At 42.3% G+C, this 19,337-nt stretch overlaps 2 protein-coding genes across 5 annotated transcripts; one reads left to right on the top strand and one right to left on the bottom strand.

Annotated features, from left to right (window-relative positions):
• The first annotated feature begins 599 nt into the window (after positions 1-599).
• Positions 600-11,231, top strand: LOC124070737 (trafficking regulator of GLUT4 1-like). 2 transcript variants are annotated; one of them, XM_046410921.1, is made up of 4 exons: positions 600-896; positions 6,970-9,884; positions 10,077-10,203; positions 10,292-11,231. In XM_046410921.1, the coding sequence occupies exons 2-4, from the start codon at positions 9,483-9,485 to the stop codon at positions 10,306-10,308; spliced, it is 546 nt and encodes a 181-aa protein (XP_046266877.1). In that variant the 5' UTR covers positions 600-896; positions 6,970-9,482; the 3' UTR covers positions 10,309-11,231. The 2 variants fall into 2 exon arrangements, with proteins under 2 accessions (XP_046266877.1, XP_046266876.1); XM_046410920.1 differs by having other exon boundaries at positions 10,077-11,231.
• Positions 11,232-11,237: 6 nt separating this feature from the next.
• Positions 11,238-18,419, bottom strand: LOC124070736 (Golgi SNAP receptor complex member 1-like). Of its 3 annotated transcripts, XR_006845236.1 has the most exons (11): positions 18,273-18,328; positions 17,698-17,754; positions 17,477-17,603; positions 16,800-16,875; positions 16,444-16,551; positions 16,179-16,270; positions 14,270-14,344; positions 12,455-12,557; positions 12,325-12,354; positions 12,026-12,108; positions 11,662-11,680 (listed from the first exon to the last, which is right to left on the bottom strand). XR_006845236.1 is itself a non-coding variant. In XM_046410918.1 (10 exons), exons 1-10 carry the CDS (start codon positions 18,313-18,315, stop codon positions 11,556-11,558), a joined length of 816 nt encoding a protein of 271 aa, XP_046266874.1. In that variant the 5' UTR covers positions 18,316-18,324; the 3' UTR covers positions 11,238-11,555. The 3 variants fall into 3 exon arrangements, 2 of the variants coding, with proteins under 2 accessions (XP_046266874.1, XP_046266875.1); XM_046410918.1 differs by lacking the exon at positions 12,455-12,557 and having other exon boundaries at positions 11,238-11,680; positions 18,273-18,324; XM_046410919.1 differs by lacking the exons at positions 12,455-12,557; positions 17,698-17,754 and having other exon boundaries at positions 11,238-11,680; positions 18,273-18,419.
• Between the last annotated feature and the right edge of the window lie 918 nt (positions 18,420-19,337).

Below are 19,337 nucleotides of genomic sequence, written 5' to 3' on the forward strand. Positions count from 1 at the left end.
TTGTTTAATGTGCAAACAAATTACAACTTAATCAACCACATGGCTCTATTGGAGATCCATTTTCTGACTCTTAACTGCAACTTCACGTGTCGTTCATATCGATAGCTCAGTTATTTTTGGTTTGTTTGTGGTGCTATACTTTTCAAAACCTCACTATCATATTTGTCTTATAAACTTATTTTCCAAGATAGGCCTACTTGATACTTCCTCTACAACAACAACAACAACAACTAATAATAATGATAATAATAATAATAATAATAATAATAATAATAATAACGATAACACAGCACTTTTCAAAAACAAAGTTACCACGATACTTGCACGGTTAAATCACGCTTAAAACATCTCAGCTAAATCAGACAAAAAAAATATTAACACCCAATAATGATATAAAATAAAACAGACATGTTGTTAGTAAGTCAGCGTGGCAGCCTTAATGAAAAGCTTTTTTAGTCTGACACGCAGACGTCAGATCCGTGCAGATTCTGACGTCCGCCTCTCGTGGCTGCTACGTCATTACGCTGCCAGCTGATCGGAGTGGGAAGCCGGGTGCGTGTCTGACTTGGGTGTGTGTGTGTGTGAGAAAGAGAGAGAGAGAGAGGGAGAAGGAGGGAGAAGGAGGGAGAGGGGAGTGGGGCCGGAGTTGTGTAAAAGGGGCTGAAGTCCTGCGCTGCGTCCTCCTGCTGCTGCTGCCGCTGCGCTGAGAAGTAGACTCAGCAGCAGATACGTGCTGTCAAAACGTTTTATATCGCGGATGTGAAACAAATACACAGACAACGACACACCCTGCTGAAGGTCCAGGACTCCGCCGAGAGGTGGGCGAGGCAGCCTGAACTCCGCTGGACCCGTTCAGATGTGTTGGTCGCGCAGGAGCGACCCAGCCGGTGGTCAAGGTGGGGCGTATTACTGGCTGTGAGGCTGTCTGTGCGTTTCTGCTGGCTAAATGGCTTGTTCCTGTCAGTCTGATTTAGCCCGTGGCGGCTTAATGACCCAGTTTACGTGGAAACGGCAACCTGGGAAACCGTCCTCAACTCGACTTTATTTAAGTAAAAGGAAAAACAAAAACCCTCCGCGGGTTTGATTTCTCGTGTCTGCACCTTTTGGCGTCGTCAGATTGTCGAGGATGTAGATTTGATGTTAAAGGAGTTCTGGCTGAAGGCCTGTATGTGTCATTTAGATCATATCGTCCGGCCGGGCCCACTGACAGGGCAACTGATTAGAATTATGGGCACCCTAGAAATCTGACTACAACCTCGCAGCTTCTGCAGACATTTAATCAACATTTAGATTATTGACACTGTGTAAGTGCCGGCAGAGGCTTGACTAGAAGTGAAACATGCATATGCAGTTATTTTACAAAGGCTGGTAACAGCTAAAGGGGCTGCTTGAAATGTGCTGAAAAGTCAGAATTGTGTCCAAATGTTTACAGGAAGGAACCGGAAAGCCAGCAAAGGCACACAGACGTCATGTAATCGGTGCTAAAAGATTTACAGATTTGTCTTTACATTCTATTTAAATCCATCGTGAGTCATGACTGCCGCATTTATAAAACCATGAAACTTGTGCTCAGGCCTCTGCATTTACGTAATCCAAACTTGTCAAGAAGTGTCAGCACTCATAGAGCCTTTTAAAAACTGCTGAGTTCATAACAGGCCAAGGAAAAAGCCTGTGCTCAAGTAGGGGATAGGTGAAAATCAGGAAGATAACTGGGGGCGAGTCATTCCTCAGAAATGCAGTGACACCAGCAGTCATCTGGCTCTTAAAATCAAATGTAAGTTTATAAACACAACAATATTGCTGTAGACGTTTGTAAGGATGGCTAACAGATTTTAAAAGCAGGCGACATAGCAAAATATTTAGGCCTCTCGCTTTAGCTTTGAGCTCTCAAGTCTCTCCAGCTCTTATAAACAATCCTTTAGCACCTTTCACATCAGTACAGAACATTTCAAAAGCAAAGTGATGTATAAGTAGTTTTTTTTTCCCCCTCTGGGATGAGTTGTTGTAGGGGGTGGGGGCTTACTGTAGTGTATGTTACATCGATGGAGCCTGTCTTACATAATTGTACAGCCAGAGTTCAGTGCACCGGTAGGAATGCGCAATAGGCTGTGTCACGAGCTGCATTTGTGCCATTGCAACCCCGGAGCGTGACATAAGCCACCCCGTCAATGAGGATCACATGGCAATGACAGGGTGTCAGTTAAAAAGCAACTCATCTCGTCTACGTGCGTTATTTGCTCTGCATCCAAGCAAAACTAAGAAGCCTCCCCAGTGCTCTTTTATTGCCTACATTTGCAGAAGTGAAGCCATCTTGCTCAACTTGGGTTACACCCTTCATTCCTATTGCGTGCCTTGTCAGGGGAGGATGGGGCAAGAAGGGATGTGTTATGTAGGTTCATTTAGGAAAAAAAGATCCAGTTCTTTCAAACAAAATGGCACAGACTGCCTGAGGACAGGCTTACAGCCCTCATGCAGCACATTACCATCTCCCAGGATGTCATGAATTCAGAATGGCATTCAGCTGTTCCTCTTAGAAAGCAAGACAACCTGAACCCCTTTGTTTGCAGCGATCTCGGGGGTTAAAGTCAGATAGCCTTTAAAGTCCAGCAAGCAGCGAGCGGCAGAGCATAAGGAGAGGCTCTCTGCACTATGATCAGCATGTTGCCAAAGCCACCGCCCTTTTCCTTGTCTTTGTCCCCATTCCCAGTCTAAAATGATCAGTCTATATTACAGACTACAATCTGGGGCAGTAAACACTCTCCCACTGGGCCACTCCCACAGCCGAGGAATGCACCTGAATGGACGTATGTAATGTAACATTCAATTATTGCGTTGTTTCCCTTCGCAGAGCTGTAGCAGCAGCACGAACGCCTGCAGTTTCATGCGACAGTTCTGCAATTCTTCATATGTTTTTCCCGTATAGTTTCATTGCAGACGGTTTTTGAGGTATCTTACAGAACCACAACCAAGAACATGAAAGGGACAAATGAGTGGGCTCGTAGTATGGAGAGAGGTTTGTCTCTCCGTCGTGCTCCCCATGTAATGTCTGTCTCTATCTTCATCTGAAGTGTGCTGTTTGTACCCGTTTGCATCTCATGTTTGTTTGTTGTTGTTTTTTTTTAAAAAATTATTTTATCTTTTCCGTCGTACACAATTTTAAGCTCCGTGGGTAAATAAATTCAAGCTCGGCTCTTGCACTTGCAGCTAAAGCTCGATAAGACAGTCTGCCAAAGAGTTAAAAGTGCCAGTAATTCCTCCTTGCATTGAACATGCGGCATTCACACCCTCCTGTTTACACACCATCATAGCTATTTCTCTCTGGCACGCACATCCTGCCCATTCAACTCCAGTGTGTCTTTCCTCTTTCTTACCCTCCCTGCCGTGGCAGAGAATGCACGTCCAGAGTCCCAGATAAGCTCAGTCTTTTGTGTATTAGGCTGTGTGTTATCTCTTTTTACACTGTTGCCACATGTATAAACGCCTGTCTCAAGGCCTTCCACACTGGCTGTCATGTGGCTCTGTCTGACTCCCTTGCTCGGATAAGGCCGCGACAGAAAGCAAACGAAGACGAGGGCGAGGCATGAGCCAAAAGAAGGGGAAATGCGGAGCGGAGGTGAGGGCGATCCTGACAGCGAAGCCACGTCTGTCCTCGTCGGTCGTGTGCAGACCAGATGTAGACGAGCAGATAGAGAAGGGGATGGAAAAGAAGGAGAGACTGTGCGAGCCCACAGCAGCTGGATGGAATTTCTAACATACGCAGCTGGAATGCCAGGAATGCAGGACAGTCTGATCTGACCAAGAAAGAGGGTGGAGAGGACAGACAAGTCAGGAAAGACCAAGAAGAAGAAGAAGAAGAGATATGGGAAAGACAGACACAGCAAAGCAGTCAACACTGCCCATCATTGTGAACATGAAGATACAGAGTCACTGTTTGTGGAGGGACTGTCACACTATGGAACAAATAACTAATTCAGTTTCAGTTTGAGGTTGTTGCAGCCGTAGTCGCCCGTCATGGCCGTCAGTGGCACTGTGTGTGGCTCAAGGTCCTGTACTGTACGTCCTGCTCCCTGACTCCATTCAGACCTCCTCTGGCACGATTGCAGGCCTGTGGGGACCTTGGGGGACGGTGGTGGTTCACTTTGATTTTTTTTCGTCGTGCCGGTGGTGTCCCTCTAGGGACGGGAATGTCAGTCCGTCAGTTCACCACTTTGGTCCGGCCTGTAATATCTCAACAACTGTTGGATGAATTGCCTTGAAATTTGGTATCAAGTCCATGACCCCTCGAGATGAACCATAATAACTTTGGTGATTTCTGAACTTTTTACCTGCCGCCATCATCTGGGGAAAAACACTTTGTTTTATGACCAAATACCTACAAAACCAGTGACCTTCTCAGCAGCCTCAGCTTTCACTTTGCGTTGAGCACTACTTAGCAAATGTGGAGCAGCATGCTACACTAAACTAAAATGGTGAACACGGTGGAGAATTAGAGAAGCCCATGAGCAATTTCGCATCTTCCCTTCATGTGGAGTTTAACTTTGCTGGACTTTGATGCGAGTTTTGGCTCAACAGGTGATGCTAATACCCTGAATTCGCACGTGTGAACCCTATTATACCTGCTTAACATTAGCATGTTAGCATGCTATCATTAGCATTTAGCTCAAGAACAGCTTCACAGAGGTACTAGCATGGCTGTAGACTGACAGCATGCATTTAAAAATGCATTTATCTTTTTTACTTTTGGATCATACTGCAGCTGCCCTTTCAGAGTATACACTGCTGCATGTATTCATACATGTGGAATGTGCTACTTATTGATAATATTGTGACTTAGACTTTGGCCCCGTTGCTCATACATCTGCTCATACACAGTCCAGATGTAATTGTATTAATTACACACATCTGTGTGTGCTCTCTTGATTGCCCATGCTGCAAAATAACACCGGATGCAGTTGGTCATTGTGTCAGTTTTGGCAGACTGCATTTGACATACGATGTATCTGGACATACTAAGTCATTTTCTGCAGTGCTAAATAATATGGTAGTATGTCAGTATGGGCATTGGAACATGCCACTAGTTTTGTTTCCTGGTGGCCAACAGCAGTACTGCAGCAGTTAAAAATTCTCTGTAGTCCAAAAAATCCTTTCTCTCCCACAAAAGTTATCTTTAAGAGTGATGTTGTACTTTGAGTAGCACAGAAGATAATTTATTATGAATTTGCATATTTTTAAAACTTTAGAGTCTAGGAAAGCCATTTTGTGTCTGTGGCATTCTTGATGTGGAGTCCACGACACTAATACATGTGCAGGGGGTCATACAATGTGGAAGCAAACCAGGAGGAGAGAAACTTTTTTTGCCGTACCTCAAGTGGGTGAGCAGCCGTCACTAAGCAGCTCGCTACGCCAGCCAAGTTGTAGTGCCAGTCAGTGTTTCATAAGCAAACTTTATGAAAAGATAAGGATGGGGTGTGGATGTGAGCTGTATCAGCATTGCAAAGCAGCAAAAATGTGAAACAGAGCAAGTATTGGAATTATTACCACCAGAGAGCTGCCATTTTGGGGTCTGGTAATCAGTTTCATCACTACTAAAAAGTCACCACACCAGAAGATTTATGATACATTCATTTTAGCGGGCAACAAGTGCAAAGCTGGCACAGCACTGGCACATTTCGTTTAGTGGTTAAAAAGGAGTGGTGTATTTGAACATGGGTACTTTTTCAGTGTACATCAGTCACAAGTTGGAACAGGCCTCTACAGGGCCTCTGCGTGCTGACTCACACACTTTGAAAAAAAAAAAGGTAATTTGTCATGTAGATAAATTTGTCCAGAGGTGGAAGAAAATTTTAGTGTTTTTCCATGTACAATCTGTGTATTTTGATCCTGAAGGAAAATCCGAACTAAGTGTGAGACAACATGATCCCCCCCATCCCACGGCGGAGTCTGTAAAAAGTTTCATAAGTCCTGTTCATTGTGACTTGACCCCCTCCCACCCCTGCTGTGCACAGACTACAGGCTACTAGACACTCTAATACCTGAGATTATTCTGGTTCTCTTTACTGCAGGAATGTACAGCATGTGTTACTCATCGTCAACCAGAGAAGTGGAGCATGTCCTCAATATCTCAAGATCACCACAGGATTACATTCTTTGAAGGCAAGAAAAGCAGACATACTTTAGTGTTCACGTGTGTTTCTCTTCAAGTAGTTTGTTTTCACATTTTCAGCAGGTTTAACCTCACTTTGCATGCTGGATTTGCATATTTTTACATGCAGTTAACAGGGAGCTATTACTTGTTTCTCTACATTTGCTCTAAAAATATCAATACCTTAAGGTCTGGGTTGGCAAATCCTTCAGAAAAAGGGAAAGTAATTAATAAAACAAACAGGAAAAAATCAGGCTGTGAAGCTTTATTTAGGCAGATTGGGGCTAGATGATCTATAGATCAGGTGTAGCTACATATTTTCTCTCCTTAATGAAGACTTCAAAAACAAATAGTTTTCTGTGGACTTCTGAAAGGATTCCAACATCTCTGCTTCATGTCTACTCCTCTTCATCGCCTCTTGTTCATGCTTTGTAACCAAGGTAACTGACAAAAAGTGTTTTGTCTTTTTTTTTTTTTTTTTTTTCCTCGAGGCCGGTCTATGATTTTGTGCATCATAACTAAGAATATCTAAGAATCTCTTGCTGGCACAGTGTAACGTGCAGAGGCAGCGCTGGGCTGCTGATGCATGTATCCCTCCTGGTAATCTGACGCATGATCTTGTGTGCAGTTCCCCAGTCAGTCTTGCATATCAGCTCATTTCACCCACTTACTCACAGCTGATCACACACACACACACACACACTGTGGCTCGACTGCACCCACTTACTGTACGTGTGTGACTGGCTGCAGGCCAAAGTCATACCCACGCTACTGGAGCCGGGAGTTTTGAGGGGAAGTCAAACCATCTTTTCTTCTCATTTGTGCAGGAACACCTAAAGCATGTGAAGGAAGGAGAAGGAGACAAAATCTGCTCCAGCGGGCTGTCGCTCACTGCAGGCCGTCTGGTCCGAACTCTCACGCTCGCTGGCTGACTCCCAGCTCTCCCTCACCCTTGGCCCCGATTGGCTGACACACAGCGGTTCTTCACTGGCAAGCTTTATGTTCCTGTACACATGCTAAAGCTGCCAGCTGAAGAACTGCTCTGGTCAGCCCTGCCCCGGATGACTCAAGAAGAGGAAGCAGGGGGGTGGGAAGTGGTTTTTCACACGCTCAGTATTCAGACTGGACTCTAAAAACTTATTAGATTTGAGCTTGTCAGGTTTTATTTATATTCTCACGCTAATAACATATAATGTACATTTCACCCTGGGCAATACAAAATGTCTATTTTGTGGCACATGTTGTATTTTTCCTCACACAAACCTGCCTTAATTTTGTCTATGATGTGTCTTCTCACAATAAAGAACAAAATGTTTTCTGAACTTTAAGGTTTACCGTTTACTGACAAAACTGCACACCTTGGGCTATAAAACACATACCAACAGTGAAGGCTCTCTTTGCTAGAGGTAACTATACACACACACACACACACACATAGAGGCCCATGAAAAATGTGTCCAAGGTAATCCCATTAAAGGTGAACAAGGAGGATGAAAGTAAATTAAAATTATCTTTTCATTTTCTAATGGCCTTTGTTCTCTGGTAGGCTACTCAACACATGAACAAGTCAAAAAGCTTACATTTAGTCAGGACTGTATGTATGAATCCAGTTGGATGTCAGAGTGCCAACAAAATATTTAATGTCTGTTCTTCTAGAGTCCTTCACAAACGACAAACTTTCACAGCATGTTCACTGCTGAAGTCACAACATGATCAACATGAGTGGAGTACTGAGATAATGAAGGTCAAATAATGTTTGTAACTGACCAGTATTCATTCAGTTTATACACTTTGTTTCAGCAGCAGGTTAACAATATCACTGTGAGCTGTACTGGTTTAACTGGCGAAACAATTTACAAAACATCACACTCACCATATTTGTCAAATGAAATGCTTGTAATTTTGACTGGTAAGACTGATAGTAGTTTACTTTACAGGTTTGATTAAGTTTTATTACTCTGTACTGCTAAGAGAAATCAGCATGAATATATATTTTTTATACTGATTATTAGGAAACTACAAGGACAGACGGGTGCAATTCAGTGAAGTGGTGGTGCAGTTTCCCGTAAATCACCACTAGATGGCACAATAATAACTGCAAAACTGAAGTTAAAACAGCTGCCGAGGGCGTAGTAGCAGTTGCTGTAGTGCGTTACGTGATGAAAGTGGGGAAAAATCTCAAAGGATAACATTTAACTCTAAAAACAAGTTTCCTGATTCATCCAGTGAGATTGAGAGTTTGCATCCGCTGTTTGTCACCTGGGGATAAGTAAAGTTTTTGTTTTATTATTGAACTGAATATCATCGCTGTGTCCACATCCACCTGTTATTTATAACCGATAGCCAGTTCGTTCATCATACGGCCCATTTTTGTTTTACTACGAATATTAACCTGGACGTTTGCAAAACTCACTAAGCGTTCAAGGAAACTACAACACAAATTTATTTTAGTTGTAGCTGACGATCACTGCATGAGCACCCGTCATGCTGTAGTACTATCTGATGCGCAGTGCTGGAGTAAGTCAGATTATCAGCAAAATGAAGTATCAGACGTTTTATTGTAGGATATACCCTATTGAGATTAATTCAACTCAATAATTTTAACTACTAGTCTTGCCTTTTGTGTCATTAAAGTTTAAGGGGCGAGAAAGTTTAATGGTGCACTTTGTGAGGCTTGCAAACGTGAGACAGACAGTGAGGATCCTGTTAGGCGCTGTGATACGGCAGAATATGACTTTACAGAAGAACCTGAATCAGCAGGGCGTGCATGCTTTGAGAGGCTTGCGGTTCACAGTGTCCACCTTCCGCCCTCTCCACTTTTCTGTCATGCTGATCCAGCTGATGGCCCCGTGCGTAAATGGAAAGCTTTTACGCACCGCGCGTGTTCACCTCGGCAGAGGTTTAATTGTTATTTTTGCACTGTCACACGCCTCGCCCGGTGCATGAGTAGGCCTCCGCTACTGGGGATGTACCGTGGAGATGTAACGGTGCGGTAATACCTCACTACAGGGGTGAGTGAGAGAGAGAGAGTGAGTGTGTGAGTGTGTGTGTATGGGGGGGCTATAAGGCAAGGCGTGCATCCGGATGCTCACCGCCAACTAAACGCGAGAAGGACTCAGACATCAATAACATCTTGCTCATCAATAAGACATTTTGATGGAGTTAGACTGCTTAATTAATTAGGTTGCCTTGAAAGTATTAGGCTCTCTGAATTTATAATATTTAATCTAATGTCCCCCAATGGAGAACATCTGAAGGAAGACTCTTCAGCATCTCTATCCAAAGCAAAGCGGCGCACTCACACAGAGAATCAGACTTGGAGATTTCTCATCTTTCAGTGATGGCCATCAACACTGACGCTGCCTATGGAAAAAGCGGTCTCGGCAACAGGGAAGTTTCCAATCCCACAGACTTCCAGGACACAGAGAAGCTCCTGAGCACCGCCAACACCGAGAAAACCGGGCAGAGTAACATCAAACCGTCCGACTCCTTCTCCCTCACGATCAGAGGGAGCGTCCGCTCCCTGGACGCGGACCAGAACGGACACAGATCACCGCTAAAGTCTGGCTCCACCGGGCAGTTGGCGACCCCACCCAAGTCCTCGTCCAGGCTCAGCCTGGGCCCGCTGCCCTCCCCGGTGCCGCCCGGGTCCGCACCCCCGAGTTACCTCTGGCTCGCTGTGCTGTCCTGTTTCTGCCCCGCCCCACCGTTCAACATCTGCGCCTTGTGGTATGCACATGTGGTGAGTTGCGTTTATTTACAGCTTTAACTTTGCCACATTGTAGATTATCATTGCGGTCTGCTTCAAACGCTTGAGTGTATTAGAAGTACAGATATAAGCCTAGTCTTTTCAAACACTACAGGTGCTTTGGTACCTCTGCTGGATTTAAATAATTCATTGTTGATCCCCTCCTTCCCCTCCCTTTCCCATTAGTCCAAGAGTGTTCTCCTTACAGGAGATATTGAAGCAGCAAGGAAGTACGGGCGTCTGTCTATGCTGCTCAGCTGCCTGGCAATGGTGCTGGGTGTGGCTGTCATCATCTTCATAGTGTTAACAATAGGTATGGAAAAAAGACATAAAACAAACGCACTCACAGGGCTAACTGCAAAGCTGTACATCTTAATTTCTCTTTTCTCTGTCTCTCAAAGATCCAGCAGTGAACTGAGGGATGGAAGGAGTCTCCTTTAACTTCCCCTGATCTCAGATTTGCACAGACGAGAGAGAGAGAGAGTGTGGAGGGAAAACTAATGTTACGAAGATGAAAAAAGCACAAAATATGAGTTGAAAACAAGCTGGAGAGACTCTAAAATACAACTTACTGCTTTTTCTGCAACGGACAAAGAAAGAAAAAGTAAAGAAGTGGCAGGCCGTTTCTCTTTCACTGGCCCAACAACCCCACAAACTCACAAACTCAGGAACCAAAGGAAGGAAAATGAAGGCTGCACACAGATGTAGCTCTGGACCATCAAAGAGCACATTCTTAACTAGCGGTGCATTGAAGCTCACACACACACACACCTGCCTGACACACACATAACTGCACTACATTCTGCTTATTAAAAAAATGGCATGGCACCATTAGACATGAGGATGTCCTAAAAACTAAGGAATAAAATAAAATTAATAGTGGAAAAAAATAAGAGAAAAACAAAAAGCATCAGTGCACCTCTAGTCTGTAACGACGCCACTGCCTGCCCTGTTTCTCTATCTGTTTTATCAGCACGGGACTGCTGTGGTTGTGAGAAGATGTATAAAATGATTCCACGAAGTGTTTACATGAAGTTAAAAAAAAACAACAAAAAACTCTTGTACGTTTATCACGTCAATGCCCTGCTGCAGTTGTATTGTGATATCCCGCTTTGCGTGCTACTATGATAAAGTGAGCAGATTCCTGTTGGGGAGTCTTGTGACCTGCCTGGATCTCTGCACCTCATTAGGTTTTACAGTATACTGCAACATATGAATGGGGTTGTTCTCCCTGTATGCACTGTTCTTGGCACTCTGATGTTGATGTTTATACATTTATACTGTATGACTGGTTTACTGTGCCATAGCTCTGCATGTCTGAAATAAACTTGAATGAGCATGACGAACTTGAAAGTGAGCTCATCACCTTTATTTTATCAGGCACCGCCAATACTTTATAAAAAAGTTATGTCAACAACCGTAAGCAATCCCAGTCAAATATTACTTTATAGCATTATAAAGAGTTAAAATTACAACAGGACCGGAGCAGCAATATATAAATGTCAGAATTCAGAAAATAAATAAGCCCTTTCACTTTCCGTTAAGACTTTTTAAAAATGTGATTTGTTTTTTTCCTTAATTTAGTAAATTACAATAGAAGAAAAGAACACATGAAAACATAAAAAAAGTGAATATTTTCTGTTCTTCGAAAAAGTAACGAGTGCATCAGTGGAAAGTGTAGAGCAACAGGAGTATGGTGCAGATGCCAATCACTCCGCCTAGAATTAAAGAGTCCCGCCTCTTCCGCAAATTGATTTTTTGGATGAGGCTGTTGATGGCAGGGAAACGATCTGAGGGGCGGGGAAGTGTGGTGAAGGAAAATAATTAAGAAGAGTTTTTCCTTGCAGTGAGTAAGAGACAGAAAGCAGCAGGGAAAACACATCAGCAGGGCCCGTAACGCAACCAGGGAAAAGAATAAATGGAGCCTAATGGTGCAGTCGACTGTCTGTCAGACCAGCTTTCGCTGTGAGTGAGGCTGTGTTATCCTGCTCCTTGTCCACATGTGCTGTGCTCGGTTCGGCACAGCCGAGACAAATACGCTCAAATACACCGTACATGATAAACCTGACATTTTAAAATTCTAACAGGGACAACGTGAAGATGAAGAACAAATGATTAAAATGATAAAAGGATACTGGCCAAAGTTGTGACCCTGGTTTGAATGGACTTCAACATCCCACGTTGAAATGTGATGTTCTCTTTGGTAGCCATGGCAATACTGGAGGGAGAAAAACCAGCAGGGATTAGTGGCAGGAAAAGACACATATTTATCTGTCTTCAGAGCATCACATTAAGTTGGTTTGAATGTTTTCAAAAGACTCGAATCAGCTGTGTTTGCTTATGGTGTGTGTGTGTGTGTGAGAAAGAGAGACTGAGTTGAGTGAGTGACAGTAAAAGGAGAGAGGAGGAAAGTGAACGGTGCAATAAAGCTTACCTTATTGCATTGTCAATAAGACTATCTGAGCTGTGAATAAAAAAGCGGGAAAAAGAAAAGTCAAAGATGAACACGATTTAAATCGTTTACTCAGACATTTAGCCAATCATTCAGCACTCATCATTTTTACCTTCTGATATAATTTCAAACTAAAATGTGCCGCATACGGGGAACGCTCGTGCTGTGAAACCGCACAGCTCTTTGGGTCATAAAAGGAGCACTTCCTGTGATTCCTGCGAGACAGTGTAAAGTGCTGGTTAATGGAGAATTTTGGGGGATCTGATTGGTCAAATGTGACCCCATTGTAGCAGAGGCCAATAGTCTCTATAAGTGCTCTGAACACACAGACATATAAATTCCAAGACGGTAAACTGATCTGTGTGTTATTTGTTTTATGTGCAAAACACAGACTTAAATGGACGACACTGAGCATGAACGCACACAGACGGGCTTTACATCAGCTGCTGCTGGCTGCTGAGATAAGCGACGGACAGAAAAATGAAGCATTCAGTCTAAAGCATATAAGGGCAGCTGCGTGCATCCTGGCAGACTCCACTGGAGACCAAAAATCAATACTGCGCTTGATACTTCCTCCTATTCGTCCACCTCTCCCACCATCTATCTGCTGCTGTCCTCTGCTTTCTCTCCCTTTTCTTCACGAGCTGGCGAGGCAGCTTCTGCCTTACGTTCCTTCTCTTTTCCTTATTTAATTACTACCCTTCTACATGAAACTGCTTTCCTTCTTATGCGGCTTCACAAAGGAGTCGGATCACCACTTTTTAGGGGTAGGAATCTCTAGGCACCCACAGATTTGTTTCCATTCAGAGGGCAACACTTACACAAGGTTAAGTTACACAATGATTATTAACACATTTTGATGCATAAGAATTTTTGATTTCATTATACGATTAAGTGTTGTGCAACTTTCCCATTGTCCTCTCTGATGTCTACTCCTCTGCAGGTGATACCGAAGAAAATGTTAGTCTGGGCGACATCAGCAACATTCATGATTCTGGAGCAAACGAGGATGCATCTAAAGGAGGAAGGCCCACACTGTGAGGCTTGGGTTATATTTCTCATATGGCTGGAAAATGTGGGTGGTTTATATTTGATATATTACTCATATCCAGATATTCAGAGGTCATTAGTACATATCTGAGCGTGATTAACTGTTTTCAGTCTCTCACAGACCTGGCATTTCAACAGGATGAATCACAGCCGGGTTTAACATTGCTATCGTCAATATTGTTGCTGTTGGAAACAACAGGATTAGTTGGTTCAGGGAACTGTAGTGACATCAGCTGATGTAAGGAGGAAGATCAGACTTACTGGTCACATATCACAATGTTCAATATGCTAATGTGCGTACATGTTTGTGTTATTACATCAGTTTATGATGACCATTCACTCACAATCTTTCTGTCTTCATCGACCTCTTTCTCTTGTATTTCACATCACAATAATACATATCAGATTCATGTTTCGTACATGTAACTAAACACTTCTGACACACTACACCTCACCCAAACAAAAACAAAGTAAAATTACTGTAAAACCAAATAGCCAAAAAAATAAACCTTTCTGACAAAATGAAACCAAATTAAAATGTAACATAAAAGTTAAAACTAAGATTGAAACTAACTGAAATTTCGAAACTATTACAAGCTTGGCAGGTAGACCATTTCATGTAAATTACTGTCAGTCTGCTGGTTCTCTATGTGCCACACGCTGATCCCAGGGGAGTCATCGTCATAATGGACTCAGATAACAAATCACACAACATAATCTTCACACTCATAGCAAACAGTAAACAGGGTGCACTACATAGCAAACAGGGAGGAATTTCATACACAGACCTTAGCCATTTGGCTACAACACTAATACAAATCTCCTGCTGTTCTATTCCAGTGCTTGTATGTGCTAAGTTGTTTTTAAAAAGACTTACTTTCTGAGATGTTCGTGTTCCTTCAGGAAGAGCTCAGTTCGTCTGTTATTCACTCCTGAGCTGCTCTTGTAGGACCTGAGTAAGAAAATACAAGAGAGAGAAAGATTAAATGAAGGGTAAATGGTCTGACAAATAGTAACAGGCTACAGCAAAGGAAACACTTTTGTCATTTTTTGCCTTTATTTGAGAGACAGCATTTGAGATGGCAGAGATCACGACAGGAAATGTGGGAGCACTGAACACAATGCACAGCTGAGGACAAACTGAAATTCTGACCTGATGAGGGCACGAAATGACAAGTCAAGGCAAGTTATTACAATTCATTCTGAGGGCAACACAAACATGTTTCATGTTGACAACCAACATTTAGATGTGGACATGCGGGCATGTCCGTGTGAGCTACACACAACTAAACACTCAGGCTGAGCAGAGGTAAGCAGGGAAAGGACAAGACCTGCACTTTCACTGTATTTACATACAGTGTGTGGAGGTGTGGATGTTTGTTTGTGCCTTGGTGATGGGCCCAGGACATGTTCCCTCACAAGCATCCCACCAATGGACATGGCCAATGTGTTAACAGGGCCTGGGTCTCTGCAGAGGTGTGATAGTTGTATAGTTTCCATGTTTGCAGTAAGTCATAAATACAGAGAAATTAATCAAATAATTTGTCATACTAGATTTTATTGATTTTATCAATAACAGAAAAATAACATGTCTTTTCGTACAAGTATATATGAATTCCCTATGAGCTCTGGCTGTTTGTTGGTAGGTAGTTTAACTTCTTCACTCTGTTTTGCTTCATAAAAAACCTTAAGCAACACCACACCCACCATAATTATGCTTAAGCAGCTTTGCAACTGACTAACGGAAGAAGTCGCTATCAAAGTTTTTCTCCAATCTTTGCTTCGGTCTGAAAGGAGTATTTGGCTGCCTCCTATTAACTGATGCCTGGATGCTGATTATGTACTTCCTGCGTTAAGGCTTTTAAGTGATTAGCTCTGCTTAACCCACAACTCTGTACACCATCTCTTATTTACACCATCGCTGTTTGGACTTGTCATCAATTCATCAACTATTACCTCTTCTGCTGCTCCTCCACATCTCTCATCTCTATGAGAATAATTACATCAACTCCCATCATTTTTGTAATCACCAAATATCCAATCAGGACAAGGTCTTCCTCTTTCTTTTCTGTCTGCCTGTCTTGCTCTCTATCTCTTCCCTTGGTAAAACATTTCTCTGTATTGGGCATGGCCAGATGTAACCACTATCCCTCAGCTTTGGCTGAATGAAAGCCTTGCGGTTTGATTTACTGTAGAAGGCACTTAGGAGAGATATCCCCAGAGAAAGAGAGAGATACAAACACTGAGAGAGAGCGAGAGAGAGAGAGAGAGAGAGAGAGACTGGCTAATAAGAGAAGAGGAGGTGCTTCTTACTAGAGGATGAAACATGATTGAAGGAATGGAAATTATCAAAGGGTGGGTGAATTCAGCAACAAACTGGAAATTTCTGCCTCCTCCTGGTTAAGGATAACATAGCAAAGGTCCACAGAGGAGGAGGACAAAGTGGAGGAAGCAAAGGGAAAAGAAGGGACAGAGAGAAGAAATGGTATAAAATGGTACACAGCAAAGGAAAGGAAGACTGACTGTGACAACATAATGCAAATGAGAGCCAAGGCAAAGACATCAGGGCAGGTGTTATATGATCAAATTTCTTAGATTTTGAGAGGACTCTGGTATCTGTGTTTTGCACTGTCAGTGTTTCATCGGTAGTCATTACTTACACACATCGAAACAGAGACACAAAGTACAATATCTTGGTAATTTGAGAAAACTGTAAGAAGATAATGCTGCATTTGCTAAAAATATGCAATGTCTTTATTTGTCAAGAGATGTATAAACATGCTTACTCAATGTCTCTGTGAACAGAGCCTAGCAGGTCCTCTCTCTCACGCAGGCTCAAGAAGTTGCTTTTGGTTTTGTGGAATTCATGGGTATAGTCCTACAGGACAAAATATTAGAAAATCAAAGTCAGCAAGGCTCAGAGATACTGACAGAATGTGAATGCACAGATGTTTCTTCTTCAAAATACGGAAGAAAACATTTAAAAAGACTCAAACAGCAAACAGCATAAGTAATACAAGTCTTACAAGAAAGTAAAGTAATCGTATGCACCTGTAAAATGTCCCTGTGTCTCTGTAAGGTGTGCATCAAAGCTGCGTTATATGATGAAGCTCCAGGCGTGTTTGTGTATTCTGCCATTTTGTCATTGACTGTGGAAAGCTGTAAAAAGAAAGATCAGAAAATATTAATTTCATTTAATGTACAATTATAATTTACACTGATCAGCCAACACATTAAAACCACCTGCTTAATATTTTGTAGGCCCCCCTTGTGCTGCCAGGTGGTGAAGAGACACAGGACCTCTGGGGGGTATTTTTGTGGTCACTGGCATCAAAATGTTGGAAAGGAACCGTAAACCCATTCAGCTACAGTTACTGGCTATCATATAGGCATGATCTTTGACTTACATTGGCCAATAACTGCTCCAGCTCAGCAGTCATAGCCACGAGCATATTGTCTTGAGACGAGCCAACAGAATCCGACCTGTTTTAAGAATGAAAGCAAAGGGATGCTTACGTACAAGGTCAAGCAAGTCCAAGCAAGTCCAAGCAGTTGTTTTCATTCAGAATCAGAATCAGAATCAGCTTTATTGGCAAAGTTTGTGTATACAAACAAGGAATTTGACTCCGGTTAGACTTTGCTCTCAAGTACACAACTATATACTATATAATGTGCTTAACATACTATTCAAACTATAAATAATGCAAGGGAATGCCAGACAAAAAATAATAAGTGTGCCATACAATTGATCAGGAAAAGTGAAATTTCAACACCAAAATAAATAAATAAAAATAAAAAACAAAATAAATAAAATGAAAATGTCGTAACAGAGCTGGCTGGAGTTCAAACTGCTTAACACTGTGGTCATGATATTCTGTTGCCTCATTGCTGGGCAACTATTGAAAAAACCCCCACAGAATACCATTTTATTCAAATACTGTGTAACAGCAATTATTCAATAGCAACGTGAAAAACAAAACTGTGTTTATCATCTATCAGCAAAGGTAATAATGCGTTTTCAGATGAAGTGTAAGCCAGATGAGCTCATGCACTGTACACTGAGTACATCCACGTTGCTGCTGACCTGCTTTCTCGTGTCCGCTGGTCCCTGCTGCTGCTGCTGCTGCTGCTGTAGCTGGTGCACAGCTTACTGAAGGAGACCAGCTTCAGGTCCAGCTCATTCTCCAACTGTCTGGCCTGTTTACGCAAATCTGAGTGCGGAAAAAGAGAAACATTCAGGACAAACAGTCCCAAGACGAACACGGATGGATTCCATATCTGACGTAAAGAGGAAAGACAACCCACACAGCTGGTTGAACTGGCCGAGATGTGGCTTCAAGCTTGCACTTTTGCCATTTGGCGCTAGAATAAGATATACTAGTAAAGCATAACATGGCTTGAAGATGGTAAAACAGACGTTGGCTCATGAGGAGTATTTGGCCAAACATTAAATATACTATTTGAGCTAAGATGTTGTAGCTAAATGGAGACTCTCGCTTTTGAGAGTTTTTTTCTTTTATTCACAATTTAAAAGGCTAGAAAATGGATCACAACAATCACATCACATTCCATCTGGTTTACTGGTGATGATGCTAGACCTTCGTTAGAGAGAAACTATGACTGGTGGTGCTTTTATCAGTTATTTCTGCAAACAGGCAGGTAATAACTGACAACTGCTAACTTTTCAAGTTCGACGTTAGCGGCTAACAAGCTAAGAGGTTAGCCAAAGAACGAGCCATGCTAAAAGTATCGTCTTCTCGTGGATATAAAGTTTATTAACGTCTTACGGATCTTGCTTAATGCGCTTGACCTAACTCGGCGAAGAACAATAAGAGATGTACAAGTAGCTGTTTTGAATTAAACGCCGTGGCACGAATTACCTTCCCAATAGTTGCTGCTGGTTGCCATATTTGTTGTTGACATGTCATCATGTGCCGTCAAGAAGAAACAACTGTCGCAATTTTCAATGGACTCAAAGCGTCCTCTAGAGGGGGCAGGTGTAACACCCGTACCGCTGACTGAACCAAATAACGACTTCGAAGGAAATCTACTCATTATCATCCACAGGGTTAAAATGGGAAACACGATAGCAGGGACCTAATGGGCTTAGTGCTTTATGATTGAAAAATGGATAAACTGTGTTGAATGTGTTGAACAACATCACATGCTCTAATAGTTAATCATTAACAATGCATTTTATAGGTTCATCATATGCTTTTAATGTGAAATCTTAAACCGTAAAGCGACTGTAGCTGTTACATAAAGTAAGTGGAGTAAAGAAGAACATTTCTTTTTGTGGAGTGGACCTATTAAGCAGCATCAAAACACAACAAGACTCATTTTAATTTTTTACTTTTAGTTTGTTCATTCATCTCAGCTTATTTCCCATTAAAACCTAGCTTTGGGAAACTGCAGACACTTGAACGCAACTGGCTAAGCTATTTATCAGTTTTAAGCTTGTTCAGCTGGTTTACTTTGAATTTTAATTATAACTAGATTCTGTGGATTTGGATAAACCCATGAAAGGTTACTGGGGCTTAAAGAGGTTGATTCATACTGAGCTGTTTGCTGCTCATGGTGGTGTCAGAATATCAGCCAAGAAAGGACAGACACAAATGTGATTGAGGTACATGTCACTCGTATTGTGAATCTTTCTGTTTCTTTGCTCATTCTCTTTATTCATCGTCTTGAACATAGGCAGTCAGGGATATCACAGTAACAGCAAGACTGGTGATTGTGTTGATGTACAAGACAATGACGATGATGATGATGATGATGCCATCAGTGGTGGAGATGAAAAAGAGAACCGTTCTGCAGCCAACCTCACCAGATGAGGCCTCTCTTTCACACACAGCTTTTTCTCTCTATTCTCTTGTTCCTATTTCCTGTCTTTCTTACATCCTTCCTTTCTTTTGTAATGTTTCTTTTTTAAAAAAAGTGCTGTA

This window comes from Scatophagus argus, chromosome 14, assembly GCF_020382885.2.
Source record: "Scatophagus argus isolate fScaArg1 chromosome 14, fScaArg1.pri, whole genome shotgun sequence".
Lineage (NCBI taxonomy): Eukaryota > Metazoa > Chordata > Actinopteri > Scatophagidae > Scatophagus > Scatophagus argus.